General features: G+C 39.5%; 1 protein-coding gene across 5 annotated transcripts in view; it reads left to right on the top strand.

Annotated features, from left to right (window-relative positions):
* Positions 1–19907, top strand: part of arhgef10la (Rho guanine nucleotide exchange factor (GEF) 10-like a) — a 117821-nt gene that overhangs the window by 3521 nt on the left and 94393 nt on the right. For 3 of the 5 annotated variants that reach the window (XM_082532947.1, XM_082532948.1, XM_082532946.1), the window contains exons 2-3: positions 10840–11130; positions 16077–16104. In XM_082532947.1, the coding sequence (XP_082389073.1) occupies positions 10845–11130; positions 16077–16104 (314 nt within the window). In that variant the 5' untranslated portion in view covers positions 10840–10844. The other 2 variants (XM_082532949.1, XM_082532950.1) reach the window with 2 other exon arrangements.

Here is a 19907-nt window from a genome sequence, read left to right as displayed (position 1 = left end):
TGAACCCATGCTGCATTTCAGCCATATGGCATATGGTCGCCTGCTCAATCGGTGAGCTGAACTGGAAAATAGATTTTTTTAAAACTTGATTTGACTGATGTAATTGTGCGAAAACAACTGTGTTCTTTAATTTAGCAATTCAGCAGCAATGTGGTGGTACTTTGAAGTCTCTTTATGTACTCTGTGAACTATGCTATATGTTCTCGTGTATTTGGAACTGCTGACGGTACTGACAAAAAAGCCAAAACATCAAATCTGAGTAAAATAATTAACTTGGTGTCTTGTTCCAAACAGAGGTATGCACCTATTCTTTTCACCCCATAAACTATTTTCATCTTCAGCATCTCACTATTTACACTTTTTAAAAAATCTTCTATGTTGTTTCTGCACATAACTGCTAAGTTATGGAAGTATAGAGATCTAATTTTGGAACGTAAGAAACGCTAGGAACTAAAGATTAGGGCACCCTGACCTCTGTAGTATTGACTAGTCTCTTTCTGTCAGATCTAATGAAACTAAGATTTCAATTAAATTACATGTTTAATGGAATTGCAGGAAGGTTTAAGATAAGATAAGATAACCTTTATTAGTCCCACACGTGGGAAATTTGTTTTGTCACAGCAGGAAGTGGACAGTGCAAAAATTAGAATACAATAAGAATAAATACAGTACACAACTGTACAGAATAAAATAAAATACTATATACAGTAGAATAAAATATACAATAAGATAAAAATAGAATACAAATGCTATATACAACTGAGTAAAAATACAACGATGCCAGAAAAGATTATTGCACTTAGTGTTATTGCACATGTGTGGATGTGTGTGCTTGATCAGTTAAAGTCTTTGTTGTGGAGTCTGACAGCAGTGGGGAGGAAAGACCTGCGAAATCTCTCCGTCCCACACCGTGGGTGCCGCAGTCTCCCACTGAAGGAGCTGCTCAGTGCTGTCACAGTCTGCTGCATGGGGTGGGAGATGTTGTCCATCAGGGATGACAGCTTAGTCGCCATTCTCCTGTCACTCACCACCTCCACTGGGTCCAGAGGGCATCCTAGAACAGAGCTGGCCCTTCGGATCAGCCTGTTCAGTCTCTTCCTGTCCCCGGCAGAGATGCTGCCGCCCCAGCAGACCACGCCATAAAAGATAGCAGAAGCCACAACAGAGTCATAGAAGGTCTTCAGGAGTGGGCCCTCCACTCCAAACGACCTGAGTCTCCGCAGCAGGTACAGCCTGCTCTGCCCTTTCCTGTAGAGGGCGTCTGAGTTATGAGTCCAGTCCAGTCTATTGTTCAGATGAACACCAAGGTACCTGTAGCTGTGTGTTAATTGCACTATTATTAAAACAACTTCTTGAGATTTCGTAAGAAAACCAAAGACATTCTTTCATTTGGGAGCACATTTTCATATGTGATCTCTGATTTGATTGGCACATCAAAAGAGCAGCCACCCCTGTTTGTCACTGACAATGACAGTTTGCCTTGTTACTTTAAAGTGCACAATAGCAAACATCAAACAAACACAATGTCAAATCTAATGCTAAAGGCAACAGCAGACTGCAGAAATCTAAGAAAGTCGCTGCACATATCAAAAACTGAATTGTCTGAGATTGTTTACATAAGACATTTTAGATTTAACTAAGTGTAGTTACTATTGTTGTTCTGTGGTCCCAGTTGCTGTTTTTATTGTTACGCTCTAGCCTGGAGCAAGATCAGATAGAAGAGACTGACATCTACTTGGAACTCAGAGGAAAGCCACTGAAGAGTTTTTATTGGCAACAGGGAATTATTCCCGCTACATTTGGATGCTCCAGCATTAGTCTGTACTATCTTTAATGTGCACAAAGAACAAATCAATAAAACACTTACAGCATGCATCATACAAGCTCATAATAGCACTTCACACAGGGATTTTTTTTGAGTATTTGATGTTACTGGAGAATTCCCCCTTATGTACCAGACAACTTTGATATTTAGAAACACTTGTGATAAATGTTATGATCTTTCAGGCGTGTCTTTTTTGATGATTATATGCATTATATTATTATAGACATTGGAGACATTGAATCTAAAATGCAAAGAATCTTCTTCCTGGTTTCTTATTAGTTTTTGCATATTTGTCATACTTACATGCTTCAGATCATCAAACAAACTTTTAGACAAGCATAAACAAAGATAATACAAAACCCAGTTTATAAACACTGATTTCATTTACTATGGGAGAAAAGCTATTAGTGGTGCAACTGATCAGAACTCTCACGGTTCTGATCGGCTCACGGTTTTAAGTCACTGATTGGATCAATTTTCGGATCAACAAAAAAAGACAAAAATGTAACATTTACTTAGTGAAGTATTTTTTGCCTGTTAAAAACATTAAACTCAATACTTATTCCACGAAATTATATTAAAAAAAATGACTGTACAATATAGGGCTTTGCATCTATTTTATTTATACAGTGTCAAATTACAACAACAGTCACCTCAAGGCGCTTTATATTGTAAGGTGGACCCTACAACAATACATACCGCTCATTATATCGCACTCCGCTGTGACATAATGAGCTGTCACGGTCACGTAGCTTTCCGTTGCCCTGGAGATCCACCCATTTGTAGTTGGGCAACAGAAGATGCCTGGGACAGTTCAGCCATAACTTTAAACTTTTCCTGCTCATACATGCTTGGAATGATCTTGCCACTAAAGTGGACGCGTAGCGTGGCTCAAGCGCGTTAATCATAGTTTAAACCCCGTGTTTCGCACAACGGAATACGGCTTCCCGTCTACAGCTAAACACCCCAAAAGCTTTTGTAATAACTTTAGCCTGGTCGGATTGGGCAGGAAAGGGCTTTTTTGAATCTTCGGATCATGTGCGTGCCGCACCCTTGCAATCAAGTGTTAGCAATAATTGACCATGAGTCTTTCACATCACTGCAGAGGAATTTTGGCCCACTCTTCTTTACAGAATTTATTTAATTCAACCACACTGGAGGGTTTTTGAGTGTGAATGACCTGTTTAAGGTCGTGCTTACACAAATCTTGGATGAAATTCCTTTTTTTATAGCATGTATACGGAGGAAATATATCAACATTTGATACAGGCAATGTCTTTGGGCCTTTGTTTTCTAACAAATTGTATTGTAAGGTGAATAACACCATATTGATTCAAATGTTCCTCTAGACCTTTGAGTAATTGCTTTCATTCACTTCTAATAGCTGACTGCAGGACTTATTGAACTTAACCTTTCCTACATATGTTTCTGTCAAATCCTCCAACTAGTGACGTATTATTAACCTCACAGGTAAATCAAGGCATATAGAGACACCCAGATTACACATAAAATCATCAGTAATGGTTTTGCAAAAGAACAGGTGAAAATAAGAGAAGGGAATTAACATAGATACTACAGTAATTTGGGCTAGTTTGAATTAATCAACAATCCATTTCAAGCCTATGCAGGTACAGCAGTCAGTCAGTCTTACACATTTTTGCAGATATTTTATACTTAACATACTTTATGTTTTGGTTAAAAAAAACTACTTCATGGATCAGGATATTCTTCAGCATTTGAACAGTAAGGGACACACTTGTCTTGCCCACTATTGTGCTGTGTAAACAAATGGGATATGGGGAAGTCACAGTTAGTCCTACTGTTTTGTTTCCTTGATTAATGTGACATCACCAGCAAATGTGCTGTTGTGAGCTGACATTACAACCAAATCTCTGTACAGCAGAGGGCATATGAAGGCCAAAATGGTTCTTGAATGAATAATACATCCCCATATGTCTGAACAGTGAAAACATGACAGCAGATCTGGGAGAAAGTAGGAATAAACGATCAAAAATCTGTAAAGATAGCCCTCTTATCATATTGTGCTTACAGTGTGTTATTGTATTACACCTGGCCTTTGGCACAGGCGCCTTGTGAATCTCTCGTGATCATTCATAAAGTATAAACCAATAAGGCTTATCTTCTGGGTTCAAAGTCTTTGGTAGGGCAAGTCTATGTGTAAGCAAATCCATGAAATCCACAAATGTCTGTGAACAGCCTCCCACTCAAATTGTTACACCTTTTGACAGCCAAAGAAAGACATATTCCGTTTGTTCTCAAAGAACTGTTTGCAGTTACTAAATTGGCCAAGTCACATTTATATCTCCTGATAGGAAGTCCACCGGGATGCTGAAGAAAAGATGAAGAAGGAAGGAATGCCAGCGGCAGAATCATCTCTGCCTGGCACTGTTTGTTCCTGTCAATGGTCTGCTAGTCTCTCATTGTCTGCTGAGTGTTTGTGTGCCACTTTCTGTAAAGGAAAACCCTAAAGTAGTGGTGCTCTCAGTGACTCTCTGTTGGATCTTTCCAATGCTGTTTATTCAGTCATCACCAGCTGCTGTTCTTTGCTTTTGTCTATAGATATGTACAACATAGTCAGCCACTGACTGTTGGCTGTGAGGTTTATCTGTATTTGGTCTAGTACTAAATATGAAGCCCAGCAGTTGTTTTTTGTCTTCTAACTTTAAACTCTGTGATTTAATTTAATTTTTAAAGAAAATTATGCACCCTTACTGCTTTGTTAAGCTGTTAAGTAAACTGCAATAGAGAGATGAGATGGAATCGTGGAGCACAAATTGGATGCCAGGGACCCACAAGATTTCACTCAGTAATCAAAGACAGCACACTTTGAATGGAAATAAAATGCAGACGAGAACAATACTAAATATGCAAATCCAACAACTGCCACATTTAAAGTACGACAAGGTTTCAGCTACAAGGTACTCTGTAAATGTGTGTCCTGGCACAGCCTAAAAAAGACGCATTTTGCACTTTCCCTGTACACATACATCCCTCCTCTCATTACCACATTTGGTGCACAGTGAGGGAGTTTTCAGAGCCCTATGTAGGTCAGGGACAGGGTGTGTAGGAGTTGGTTTCATCTCTATTCTGTGATGTATCTCATTTTCCCCACAAGAATAGCTTTCACACAGAACCACTCCTGGGGCTCTTTATTTTTCTAAGCTTGAATCTTTTTGATGGCTTGTCCAAATGCTTTCTTTCAAAGAAAGTTTGCTCAGAATACCTGTCATTTTAATTCTGAGGGGGCTACTTCAAGTTAAAGATTCTGAGTTGCGGTTTTCTATTAGTATTCACAAGCAGAACCTTTGTTTAAACCACCAGCTATCCTGTTGTCTTGAATTAATTCATAAACATCAATATTTCCATTGTCATTCATGTGTTGGCTCAGACCAAGTCTATAGTGAAGAAATGAGAATGATTCTCCATCCAGTAAGGCTTTCATCTGTGGAAGCACAACAGCAGAAACTTTCCAGTGAACTTAGTGTTAAGCTTGGCTGATGTTTATTTTTTCACTATTTTATATTTTTACCCTACTGACATTTCAGTCTGGCATGTCTATGATAAAGATGGTGAAATTTACATTCACCTAAATACATACATACATACATACATACATACATACATACATAAAATGAACCAGTATAAAGGAAAGGTATGAACAGTGGGCAGACTAAATGATTGATCTTTTCTACTTGGCTAGCTGACACCAGATAGGCTACTATGTTAAACTATAGGGCTGTTATAATGATATATATCGGATGATGATATAAAAACATCTATCGTTTCATTTTAGCTATCGTTTGTTTCGTGGTGTCGCAAAATAAAATGTTTACGGCAATATTTTTTTCATCGTTTTGATGGTCACTGTAGTGGCTATATTAATTTCTTAAAGTTCTCTTTCTGTTATATTTTATATAACCACACTAGGGATGGACAAGCGCCTGTTTTTATGCGTTGTGGTTAGCAACCACGACGGTAACACCATCGCGTGTCCGCTTGTTTATGTTCCACATAAACCTTTCACAATAAAGCTCAAGATCCTGTTGAGACTTTTCAAAATAAACGGAATCACGTGAAAGAGCAGATTATTTACGGATGAGAATTAAAAAAGAGCCGCCAGGTGCTAAAAAATAAACCTTAGACTCAAACGTTAGAACAGGCTTTTCCCCGCAGCACGCCGTGTAATAAATACTCACAAAGAAAACGGCGGCCTTTACAACTTATGTCTAAAAATGTGTAGTTTCATTCCCGCAAGACGAGCTGCCCGAGATTCACAGAATTTACAGAAAATTTTACATTTTTGTGATTTATATCGTTATTGGACGATAGAATTCTTATATCGGGATATGAGATTTTGGTCATATCGCACAGCCCTATTAAACTAATTATGTTATCAGGTGCTACAGTCAATGACTGGCACTGTACCCCAACAGTTCCCCTCCCCCATTATAGCTATAAACATGAATACTGAAAAGTATAATGGGGGGGTCTGTCCAAGCCTTTCCAAAAGGGTCACTGTTGACCACTCAGCTGAATTCTGCTGACATACTTTTTCAACTGTAAATAATACTAAGACATTCAGTTTCATAAAGAAAAAGTTAAACACCATTGCTGATAAGTTATTGCAGTAACAACCCAGCTCATGTTCATTATTTGGGTAATAGTAGCTCAGTGCTATCACTTAGCTTAACTTAGGAAGACACTGATTTCGGAGCACATGAGTGTATGCAATTCAAACTTTGGGAAGTACCTCTCATAAGAGGTCATTCATCAGCTCATGAAGCCGTAGCTTTAAAGCATGATCTCACTTAAAAATTGTCAAACAAACGGAAAAGTGTTGAAGAGATTCTTTGCTGACAGTCAGTGACCCCAACTGTTCCAGTGTGTGGTGCGTTTATTAGCTGACTTCTGCACCTTGAGAAAATGTGTGTGGTTGCATAATGGTTCCTGATGTGGTTTTATAATGTTCTTTTTCTGCTTGCATTTTTTTGTATTTGTGTGTAACGCCCAGAAGTGGTCGAGTGTACATGTGTGAATGTAAGTGACACTATCAGTGTAAGTCTCCTTTCTCTCTCCCTGTGAGGTTTTACTCTCTTTAGTCGCAGCTTTCTAAAACAGTCCACAAAGCAGTATCTGTGTTGGCTAGCTCACCTTTATCACTCAGAATACCCCCCCCAATTTTATTAGGTACACTTTAATTCTCACAGTCTCACATTTCAACAGGTAGCTAGGCTCGGTTAAATTTTCCACCACCATCCCTCGGATGGCATTTTCATGTAGGAATGTACATTGCGTGACCTTAATACAGGTCATGGAATCCAGTATCAATTTAGTAGAACGAGGAGGGTCTTTTAAAAAAATGTTTTTAAAAGGGATTTCTAAATACACCAGCATAATGCAATACTGTGATATTGCACAAACCCCGTTGAAACATTCATGCATTCCTGCTACTTCTTTCCTTAAAAAAATCCTCCTTTCTTTTACAAAGAGATACAGCCATAGGCTACACAGCCATGATCCAAATGTCTAGTGAATTAATCAGTACCTCACTGCAGTGACGAATGTAGAAACAATGCTTTTGGAGGACAGAACAGAAGTTTTTTCATCCACAAAAGAGTCATTGTTGAGTTGACCAGGGAGTGGGCCGAATGGAGAAACTGTGTATGTGGTACAGAGGTTGTGAAAGAGGTCAAAGGCTGTGTTGGCATGCAGTTGTTAACAAGCAGAGAACCAGTTTCTGAGGAAAGGCTTGTGCTCTCTATTAAATTGTTCTGTTTTATGTTAATTTAAATACCCACAAATGTTAGCAATATTCCAACATTTTCCTAAAACTATTGTTAAGTTTTGGGGACTTGAATCAGTCCTTGTGTTCCTTAAAAAACACTTCCAAATCAAATCAAATCACTTTTTATTGTCACATCACATGTGCAGGCACACTGGCACAGCACATGCGAGTGAAATTCTTGTGTGCGAGCCCCACAAGCAACAGAGATGTGCAAACACAACAACACAAACGAGCAAAATACAAGAATGGCCAACCTGAAACTAATAAATATATGTACAATATATAATAGTGTATGCATTTCTGGATGTGTATACTAAATATTTTCCTACGTGTGTGTGTGTGTGTGTGTGTGTGTGTGTATACACATTTTTACAAATTAAATAGTAAAAAAATAAAATAATAATAATAATAATAATAATAATAATAATAATAATAATAATAATAATAATAATAATAATAATAAAATATGTGCAAAACAAGTGGCATTTATATACAGTGTGGAGTGCATAATGTTGAAGTTCCAGTAGTGAAGCTGAGGTGTCTATGACGTGTTCAGCAGTCTGATGGCCTGATGGAAAAAGCTGTCTCTCAGTCTGCTGGTACGGGACCGGATGCTGCAGAACCTCCTTCCTGATGGAAGCAGTCTGAACAGTTTATGGCTGGGGTGACTGGAGTCCTTGATGATCCTCCCTGCTTTCCTCAGGCACCGCTTCCTGTAGATGTCTTGGAGGGAGGGAAGCTCACCTCCAATTATCCGTTCAGAGCACCGCACTACTCGCTGGAGAGCTTTGCAGTTGTAGGCGGTGCTGTTGCCATACCAGGTGGTGATGCATCCAGTGAGGATGCTCTCAATGGCACAGTGATAGAAGGTCCTGAGGATGCGGGGGCTCATGCCGAATCTTTTCAGTCTCCTGAGAAAGAAGAGGCGCTGCTGCGCCTTCTTCACTGTTTTGTTTGTGTGTACTGACCACGTAAGATCCTCAGCCAGGTGTACGCCAAGGAACCGGAAGCTGCTCACTCTCTCCACAGCAGCGCCGTTGATGGTGATGGGGGTGTGTACTTCTCTGCACCTCCGGAAGTCCACTATCAACTCCTTTGTCTTTGCGACGTTGAGGGTGAGATGGTTGTCTTGACACCAGTGGGTCAGGGCGCTGACCTCCTCCCTGTAAGCCGTCTCATCACCGTTGGTGATAAGACCCACCACTGTAGTGTCGTCCGCAAACTTCACAATGATGTTGGAGCTGTTAGTGGCTGTGCAGTCGTAGGTGTAGAGTGAGTACAGGAGAGGGCTCAGTACACACCCCTGTGGAGCACCAGTGTTCAGTGTGATGGGGGATGAGGTGATGCTGCCCAGTCTGACCACCTGGCGTCTGTCAGACAGGAAGCTAAGGATCCAGCTGCAGAGGGAGCTACTCAGTCCTAGATCCTGCAGTTTCCTGTCCAGCTTCGAGGGAACGATGGTATTGAATGCTGAGCTGTAATCTACAAACAGCATTCTCACATACGTGTCTCTCTTCTCCAGGTGTGACAGGGCAGTGTGTAGTGTCAGGGCTATGGCATCATCAGTGGACCTGTTGTGGCGGTATGCAAACTGTAGAGGGTCCAGTGAGTCGGGTAGTGCAGAGCAGATGAAGTCCCTGACCAGCTTCTCGAAGCATTTGCTTACGATGGGGGTCAGGGCTACAGGTCGCCATCATCGTCCAAAATCACCATTTCCAATCTCTACAAAAATGCATGCTTAACTTTATCTAACATGAGGTAAGTCAGATGAATCAACACGATAGCTTCTTAAGTTAGTCTACGGCCTTCCTCTGCAGGATATCCTGTGTTCCCAGAAGCAATGTTTTTCCTTTTTTTTAGCAGCAATGCAAAGAGTGAACTATAATAAAAGACCAACTTAAAAACACATTCAGTTATTTTGTGTTATTTTAATTACCCGAAAAGGAAAATGGACAGAAGAAAGAACAAAATAACACTCTAGTGTTCACGTTGGTATGTTATTGGTGTTTTAAGATTACAATGAAAACTAATGAACCTACTCTTCAAACACATTTGCTTTAGGATTGAAAGCCATCACTAAACCAGAAGCACAGCACAAAAAAACATCATCCAAATTGAGCTGTCAGCATGCAGTAAAAGCTAATGAGAGCCATAACAGACATTATCCTTGTATCCAGGTCAAACAAAATTGCTCACAATGATTTTTACAATCCTCAAGCAACATGTTTCATGGCTGTGTTCCCGTGCATCCCGTGTTTAGCTGTCATTTTCCCAAAGCAGTCTGACAAACTGCCCCCCCTAATCCCAACAATGTTCCAGCACTGGAAGCAGTTTGGTGCTAATCGAAATGCAAAGCAGATGCTGGGTTCAGCCGTGGTGCACTAAAATGGGCCGAAATGGAGTAAGTACAACATATTTAATAATTGGAGCAATTTAGTGCCTTGTGGGAATGTGTGCCATAGAAATTATAAAACAACAAAATAAAACAGAATTTTGAAAGTGCGATTGTGAAATCACAATGAAATGGCCTTTATTATGTGTACCAGTATGAAAGATTCTAAAATCATAATGTATTTATTGAGAAGACAAGATGAATTCAGCTTCTTCTTACAGTGTTCTCTATGCATTCATAAAACAGTTATCTGTTGTGTGAATGACTTCATTTCCTTAGTATTTAAAAAAGTGTACACGAATCTTATGTCCAAAACAAAAAGTCCAGTGTTCATCCTTTTGTTCTGAACACACTGCAAGGTTAAAAGTTAATTTTTTCCAGTTTGGTGTTGTTTAGTACAACAGAGATCTTTATCTCCTACTTCTTTGTGTCTCTTAAGCAGCTTTGGTATGTTTGCAAAGTTAAGACGACATTCCAGTCTTCGAGCTTATTTACCTTTTTGCCTTGATCCTGGTATTAAAATTGCAGTGATGAGAGTTAAAACAACATACTTAATGTCTGCACAATGTTTTTTGATGGAGCAGCTTATTATTAGACTTGGGATGATATAACCACCACCTTTTCTCTGCTTTCTACTTGGAGTGTATTATCACCCTGTCATTCAGTGCGTCAAGTAACCTTATCTTTTTCAATGCTGAGGTCTTTTTTTGATTACGTGGACACGATACTTTTTCTTGTTTTGTTCTCTAAGTTATTATCTGTTATGAAAATGCTATAAACAAAACCATTTACACTAGACGTTTCACTCTTTTTCAGCGATTATGTCTACTGTGGTGTCTCAGCAACTGCTAAAAGAGGATGGAGAGGATGATGACGAGGAGCAAGGAGAAGAGTTTGAGTTTGATGACAGTACAGATGAGGATAAACTTCAGGAAGACAGTAAGACGGTCACAGACTGTGTCAAACCTGTCCACGCATCAAAGCATGAAGACAACGTGACATCAGGCAGCGTCTCACAAACATTTACTGACAGCACAACTACAACTTCACCTTCTGCTGGACCAGACGGCGTTGCCACCAAGGATCCAGTTTCAGTTTCTACCACAGGTAACTAGTGTCCAGAAGTAAAAGGGGTATCAGGCAAATGGTCATGTGGCTTCTTAGTTATGTATTTTGTAAAATAATAAATACATTCTACAAAACAGCATAAATAATTGGCCAATCTGATGTGTACACTGGGGGCTGTGTGATTATCGTTATTATATTTTAAGGAGAAAAGTCAGCTTCTTCAAACAGTTATTTATAGTAAACAGATGTGCTATTTATTTATTTATTTATTTATTTATTTATATATCAAAGCCACACATCAAACAGATAAAACCATGGGATTTCATACTCACTTTGGCTGATGGACTACATACAGTCCAAGTCGGTCTCAATTGAAATGATTGTGCAATACCATATATTAAGAAAAATAACCTTCAGAAATGCCTTTTTTCCTTACTTTTTTTTTTTTAATTTAAGAAGAGGATTTTATTAAAAAACCAAGTGAAAGGCCGCTCTTGCTCAGCTTGCTTAAAAATTCCCCAGGCATCAGAAAGTATTAGGCTATTTCCTGTAAAATTATCTTCTGATTTAAGGCAGTTTCCATTTACAAAACAGATGATGAACAGCCTGAGAGCCTACTGCCATGCGGTACAATGTAAGCTTCACAGTGGAGAGGCACAAAAACTGACAATTACAGTCTTTGTGCTTCAAACAACTTGTCTAGATCTAGAATTACTTATAATTTTCCAGACATTTTCACACCTGCACAGCAATGCTGGCAGCAGCACAAAAGATGAAGATATTAATTTTATTAAAACGTAATGCTAGCCATCCAAAGTGGACCCAAGTTGTGGCCTCCGGCCGCATGTTTGGCACTCCTCAAATATTAACAAACCGCCAGCCAACATGCCGACGCTTGTCACAGAGCAACAGCAGCCTGCAGACACAATCTACCTTTGCATAATAACTGTATATGATTGCATTCACAGCAACGAGCTACCGCAAGGTAACTTCGGGCGGCGATCGTGTGGGTAGCTGTTAACTTGCTCTTTACGGAAGTTATATTCCTTGTTTTTTGCTTTTTGCGAACTGTCTTTTCATCTATGTACAACCCTGCATCAACAGCTTTATTGGGCACGCGGTAAGGCTAGCCTTTCTTGTACAGCCTCTAAAATGGACACAGGTAAACAAACGGATATGAACAGAAATATCTAAAATAAGTAATTTACTCGTGTAGGCATCGACAAAAAATAGTAATCCAATCCATGTCCTGAAATTATTGACGAAACTAGCTGGCATATTTAGATATGACGTTACTCAAACTCAGTACTGGGTAGCCGCATAAACTTGTTCATGGACAGCAGTTAGCGGTCATCGGCTTTTAAGGTAGTAAAAGACTGTCGCGGTAAGAGATGCGCAATGCTTTTTCTTAGACGTATAGCTACTTTTTTATGCATTGTGTCCCGAAAACGGGTAACGTGACACCCAGAACACTCTCTGAACACCTCTAGCCTGAGCAGCAGCGTAATAGACGTGGCTCGTTGGTCTAGGGGTATGATTCTCGCTTAGGGTGCGAGAGGTCCCGGGTTCAAATCCCGGACGAGCCCTAGGTATGTTTCATTTTTATTAGTAAAATTCACCAGTATAGGTAAGAGAGCTTCTCTTTCAGCATGCAGTGGTTATTTGTGCATATTTATCTTACAGTTCTATTTCTGTACATACCTGCTTCATTTTCTTTAATAATTTGCCTCATGTTTGCTGTTTTGCCATTATTGACGTTAAGGACTTCAGTGAATTACACAGAGTCGGCAGGTACTTTCAGCTGCCCCTTTGTTTCCCAAGGGGTTATGACAGGACATGAATCACATGTGTGATTTGGCACAGACTTTTTTTTTCCCTTCCTCGGGATGGGCATCTGGTGTAATATCTGCTCCCTGAGGCTGGGTGTTTCTCCTCCTGGCTTCTCCCAAGAATCTTTTGCAAACACGATGACTGTGTAACCTACATCATAGATTTACCACCTTCATAATAGTACTTAGTCTGTTTTCATTGTTATGTTTTCTTAGTACTACAATACAGCTGGGGTAGGCACATGACCCTCCATGACCCTGAATTAGATAAGCAGAAGAGAATGAATGGATGGGTGGATGGATTATAATTACTCATGTAAAAATTTCCAGATGTGGAAATACTGTATAATTTATAAAAATGTTTTTAATAAGCATCCAAAGCTTTGCATTCAAAGTTTTACATCCTCCTGTCTTTTGGTCTAAAAAGCAAATAAATGTCTGTCAAATGTAGTGAGGTAGAAGTATGAAATAGAATAAAGTCAGCAGTATAAGTGAAAATGACTGTGTGGTTGGCTGTACAGGCGTTTCAAGTCATCAAAATGATACCTATTCTGGTTACAAAACTCTATTAAAAGTACACTGAAAGTACAAATGGAATAAAATGGAGCTTTCTTATCGACAAAAGTGAAGGTTACTGTTTTGATATTTTTCACCTGTGAAACCCACAAGCTCCAGCCCTGTGTTATATTACGCAACTTCCATTAAACTGCCCCTGGGCATAACGGTGAACTGCACCTACTATGCCACTGCCTAATAGCTCATCTCAGGTAAGCTGAGATGTAAATGTGATTTTTCATCACTTAATGTGATCTAATCTGTTTTCCGTAGCGAGGCAGAGTCTCAGTGACTTCAACCAGTTGCTTGTGGATTTAATCTCTCCTTAAAAGGATTTAATTGTTGCCCGAAGCAGACAGGCGTTAGAGAGCAGAGTTAACTAATTGGATGAACTTATGTAGATATAAGTATGGGGGTGGTGGCTCAGGTGGCAGAGCAGGTCAGCCGCTAATCAGAAGGTCGGTGGTTCGATCCCAGGCTGCCTCCTGGCTGCATGCCAAATATCCTTGGGCAAGATACTAACCCCATGTTTGCCTACTGGTGGTGGTCAGAGGGCCCTGTGGCGCCAGTGTCTGGCAGCCTCGCCTCTGTCAGTGCGCCCCAGGGCAGCTGTGGCTACAATGTAGCTTGCCATCACCAGTGTGTGAATGAATGGGTGAATGACTGAATGTAGTGTAAAGTGCTTTGGGGTCCTTAGGGACTAGAAAAGCGTTATACATTTATATTTCAGGGTTTGTGCGGGTGCTTAAAATGCTTGAATTTTAATGGTGTATTTAATGTTGTATTTTCAAGGTTTGAAAAGTGCTTGAATTTCAGATGTGGTGCTTGAAAGTGTAACTGTATTTCATTCACCACAAATAACTATCTGATTGAATAGTTTTCTTACCAGACAGAGAAATAAAATGAGTCGCAAAATGTAAAAGAAAAATTTCCCCGCCTGGGCTGCCTTGTGTCTGTTTCAACGTGTGATCCCGCCCCTGCCTCGGCCAGTCGGTGATCTGTGCGCTAACATACCTGTAGGCTGCTGTTTTAATGTGTTTGTAGTCTCAAGTTAGTGTGTTGCCTTGTGTAGTTAGTGTGAATGTCACAGTTGCTGCAAAAAAGCCACCAAAGGCAGATTGCAGTGTAAATGCTGAGTGACACACCTGCTGTCAGACCTGCAGGTTTATCCCTGTGCTGTTCTCATCTGTTTTATAGTGGACACAAACTTTTTTTTGGAGTTGCATAAATAATTTGTGTGCCTTCTTATTTGATGCAGAACACCTGATTGTTCTGTACATACTTTTAAATGGTTATATAAAAAAACGTCTGAGCCTTGGCTGCATTTTTAGGTAAATAGTACCATATAACTTTGTTGTTTGCAAAACTGTGCATATTTTTTAAAAATGTACAATTTGTATTTGCATTACAAGTTATGAAAATGATTCGTTAAACATGCTTGTGGTTTTTACAGTCAAAAATATCACTTTCTACTCGTATTTAAAATTTTGTCTGAATTTAGATAAATTGTGCTGATACAGTTTGTCAAAATGAGAAAATAACAGATTGGCAAGATGAACAGGTGAAATATAGAGGCCAAATCAAAAGTAGTCAAAAACATCCAGTTATACCCTGGACCCCAGAGGGTTAAAGGCTAAAAGCAAAGTTGTCACCAAGTACTGTTTATATTTGTGTGTACAGCTTTTTTGAGTATTAACTTGGTGCCTTTGGGTGAAATAATGGTAATATGAGGGACCGATCCATATGGTCACAAAGACAAGTCATTTGTTTCTGTGCTAAGTACCAAAGTTCCCCGGCTTTCATTCAAAATGTGTTTATCATCAGCACCTACACATTAAACTACTTAAACATTATAAATGTCTTCAAGCTCACACTGAGGCCGGTGCTGGAAAAGTTTGAAAAGGGACCTTGAAAGTGCTTAAAAAGCTTGAATTTGATCCTGAAAAAGGCGTATGAACCCTGATATTTACTACCTGGCTAATGTTGCCAAATAGGCCCTGGTAAGTACATGCTCAGATAAAGAGGGAGATTTAGGTCTTGGAGAAGTTCTGTTGGACAAAGTGGAGTGATTAGTCCTTAATTAAAAAGCTTTTTTAGCAAGTATGTGTGGTAATCCGTTAAGTGGGCTGTGAGATGCGTAGGGGAATTCTGAGTGTCGATAACAGTGTGTAGTGGAGGTCTTATGTAATCGAGAGCTGAGAGCAGCTAAAATGTAGATTCTTCCCTCACTTGGATGACTCAAGCTTTTGTGAAAGGTGCCAAAGTAGATTGATTGTAGCCTTTGATTAAGGGCACCTTTTTTTTTTTTTTGTACAGAACGTATGCCATCAGAATACATTACAATCATGCAAATCACTTTTAGCTGTGGTTTATACACATATTGCTTCACTTTTAGTAACACTCATGAGTTTATTTAAATTCTAAACACAAATTTAGTTTATGAAAATTTCTGCATACGAGTAGTAAATAAATAATAAATACACCAGAGTCACAAAATGTCTTTTTATCACGTGGTAAAGTTTCATTTTAAAGTTTGTACGTAGTGCTTCATTTTCTTCGGAATAATTTGCCTCATGCTTGCTGTTTTGCTCTTTTTGACAGATGTTCCAGTTACTGAGTCACCCAACTGGTAAGTTGCCTTTGATTATGATCAGACCATGGGGAAAATCACTAAAGGGTGGTGGAGAAAGTAAACTCATTACTATTATGTCATTACGCCTGCGATAATGTCATGCTTGCACTTCATCCAAACACGACATTGAGTGGGAGATACTGTGACGTTATAACATTAAATGCCAGATGACATGTCACAGATAATGACGAGGTGATGTCAAGTATGAAGTGCTTCTGCTGATACAGTTCTAGAGGGAAATCACTGGATTGCCTGACTCACAATGATGCATACAGTATATTAGGATTAGCCTCATCTATAATTCCTAATGTAGTAATGTAAATTTTGCAAGTCTTTTTTGCAATGCAATTTAGTTTTCTTCATATAGCACCAAATCATAACATATATCAACTTAGCACACTTTACATAGTAAAGACTAGACCTGGTTTCTCTCCATTATCCTTTGCAAATGTCTCCCTAGTGGAAATGAAGCAAGTCTAAATGTATGCATGTACTGACAGTGAGGTGCATGTCGATTACAAAAACGGGGACAGCGTTTCTGCGAAGACCCGTGTGTTTGTGTGTGTGAATGGGTGAATGACTGAATGTAGTGTAAAGCGCTTTGGGGTCCTTAGGGACTGAGTAAAGCGCTATACAAATGCAGGCCATTTACCATTTTACCATTATTGCTTTGAGTAGAACAAATTGAATTCCATTATTCTTCATTGTATAAGTGTTGTGGTACCTGTTAAAGCCCTGCACATATGGAACGCCCACAAGTTCATTCCATTTTTTTTTGTTGTTGGTGTTGTTGCTGATTAGACTTCTTAGAACTGTGTGGGCGTGTATGACTATAAATGACAGCTCCCTCCCTCGCCTGTTAGCTTTGCTCTGAGTTGTGGGGGAGGACTCCATGTACTCATATCTGTACACAGAGTCCTCACATAATTCCAAGCAGAAGTCTGACTGCCTCCAACCTGAGGAGTGGTCTAATCAGCCAGAATAGCTGAATATGCTTGTGTGGGTGTACAGGGACATTAGGAGGCAGATCACGGCATAACTTGGCGCATAATACTAACTGCGTGGTTCTCTTCCACGGGGAGTACATTTTACTTATTTTTGTTGTGCTTTTGGAAATATTACATATAATATTTGACATTCACGAATGAAACTTTCTACATCCATGAATACATGATAATCCAGTACCTGACTCTGAATCATTGGAAATGTAAAATGAACAGCAGACAAAATATCCATTCCTGAGAAGGTGCATGAAATGACCTTGATATTGATGCAGTCAGAAATCATCTTTCATGCAGTTAAGATGATTTGCTGTGAGGCGTCTGCATAGTAAATGATGATTTGATAGTTTATTGATTCCACTAAGGAAACTGTCTTTTTGCCTCCTGCTCTCCACGGGGAGGTCAGCAGTCAAAGTCACTTACAGAACAGAAACCCAGACACTAACGGGCAGAATTAGAGTTTCTCCAAAGCATATTTCAGCTCATGGTGTGTTTGAACTCACCGTAAGCTTGAAAGGCAGTCATCCTATTAAATCCCCAAAGGTAAAATCCATTGCGCCAGTCAATAATAATGAAAATAAAGTGAACACTGAAATTAGCCGCAATATACAAACACTTGACTTACACTGGTTATATAGTTACAGCTGAACTTATCAAGAGGTAGATTATCCTAGATTCTAAGTGGTATGTTTGCTTTAAAAAAGGACAGTTCTATCTACCTATAATCACTCAGGATTCACGACTCAAGTGTAGAGCAAAAACTGACCCGTGTGTTTCAGTCCCACAGGAGAGATATTCTGGCACACATTTAAGAAAAAAGCTGTACAATGTCAGTGATAGAAAGGTGTCAGAACACAGGAAAGATTGCTGTGTGTGGATATATGTAGCGACAGACTGGTCAAAGAGCCCACACTGACCCCATCTCCTATGTTGAAAGTGCTTTAATAGGCATGTGAGTGAATGGAAGTAGACGTGGTCTGATGAGTCACGTTTGCTGTTACACCGTGTGGTTGACTGTCTATGTGGCAGCAGGACACACTATTTAAAAAAGGCTGCAGAGGCACGCTATGGGCAGTATACTTTGTCTTAGCATTGATTTAGATTTTATTTATCAGTGTCGTGCTTCGGCAGAATTATAGCTCTTACTCTACTACAAAAATAGTTTCGGAATAGATTTAGGTATTGACTTGGCCTCTGAATTCCCTGGTGCTCCGATCAAATATCTGGGGATTGTGCTGGAAAATTTAGCTGTTTTTTGTTCTTCTTAGCTTTGTAGCTTATACTGCTTTTTGTACTATCTTTTACACACTGACCTTGTGTGCAGTTCTATTGTTTTTAGTTCTGTCTATGAAAAAAACATTAAAACTACAAAAAAAGACCAAAAAACCCCCTTTGGTTTGAGATCTCATCAGAATAATTTCTCTCTACCCTCTGTGCTTGCTTGATGGAAACCATGAGGTCTCCCACCCGTGCTTCTAGGAAGTGTGTTCAGAAACCTCTGCTGATAGTTTGGATTCCTGTCGACTTTCCTGTGCTGAGAGAAGTTGCCTGTGTTTGTACACAGGTGTGAGCGTGTCTGTATGTGTACATTTCTGCTGTGTGCATATGTGAGCTCATAAATGATTATATACGTGTGTGCTTGCGTGCCTGTGTGTGTGCGATAAAGTCACAGCGAGGTCTTGGCAATTTCTCATTCAGGAAGATTTGTGCTGAGTGCACATTTCCAGTTTGGTTTAGTCAATAGTCTGCCTTTTAAAGAAAAGCTATCAATAGCACTTTCCACAATCAAGGTGTTAAGACTGTCAGCACATCCACTAAATCTGTCAGCAGTTTTAGAATAATATTGCCAAAATTACTTTGCGAATGTTATTGTAGAAATATGTGTTTTTTTTTAGCACTGCTATGACAGCACATCAGCTCGTTACAGCTATTAGGCTCAAAGCAGCACTTCTCTCCTGAGTTTTATGTGCATGTCAGTGTTTGATACCAGCATTTACCTCTGACTTCACATTTTAACACTTGACAGATAGTTTTCATTAAACGGATGACACGGAACCCCAGCAGTGAAAAGATTAGCACAAAAGATACCATGACAACGTGTCTGCATGCATCTGTTTTATGCACACAGAGCCTTAACCTTACCGAATAACTTTCCTTTTTCACTTTTTGTTGTTTTTCCCCACAGAAGTTTTTTGCCTTCACCTTTTTTCCCCTTTTGCAACTTTGCGGGGAACTTTACACATTTGCCCTTGGAAAGCAACGTGTCTAATCTACCATGAAGAACGCATTTATTTTTCACAGCCACTTTGTTTGAAGAACTCTCACCTTGTGTTTCCCTCTGTTGGTGTTGCTGTGAACGAAAAAGAAACAAAGATGATTCTGTAAAAACATTCAAAGCAAACTAGTATATAAATATAATGAGAAGCCATGAACTCAAGACTTGCAGTGCAGTCTAATTGGAGTCTGTGATTGCTGTACAGAAAAGCTTGGCATTAACACAGTGTGCAATTTGGAAAAGGTTCAGGATAAGTAGTAGATTTTTCTATGCGTTTGCACCTTTTGTCCACACGTAAACGGCGTTTTTGGTCACTGAAAACGGAGATTTTTAAAAACTCCGGCCAGGGTGGATATTTTTGAAAACTCCGTTTTTGCATTTACGTGTGGACGAGAAAAACGCAGAAAACACAGCGTCAAAGGTGTGCGCATTTTTTGACGTCACACTGTGCGCCACGTTATTGTTTCGGTCAAATGAATTTCTACAATACTGTTAATTCTACTCTCTGCAGTGTTTAAATGCTT

The sequence above is a fragment of the Aulonocara stuartgranti genome, assembly GCF_965226115.1.
Source record: "Aulonocara stuartgranti genome assembly, chromosome: 5".
Lineage (NCBI taxonomy): Eukaryota > Metazoa > Chordata > Actinopteri > Cichliformes > Cichlidae > Aulonocara > Aulonocara stuartgranti.
Note: the sequence above shows the minus strand (reverse complement) of the source record. Positions and strands in the feature narration are given on the sequence as shown.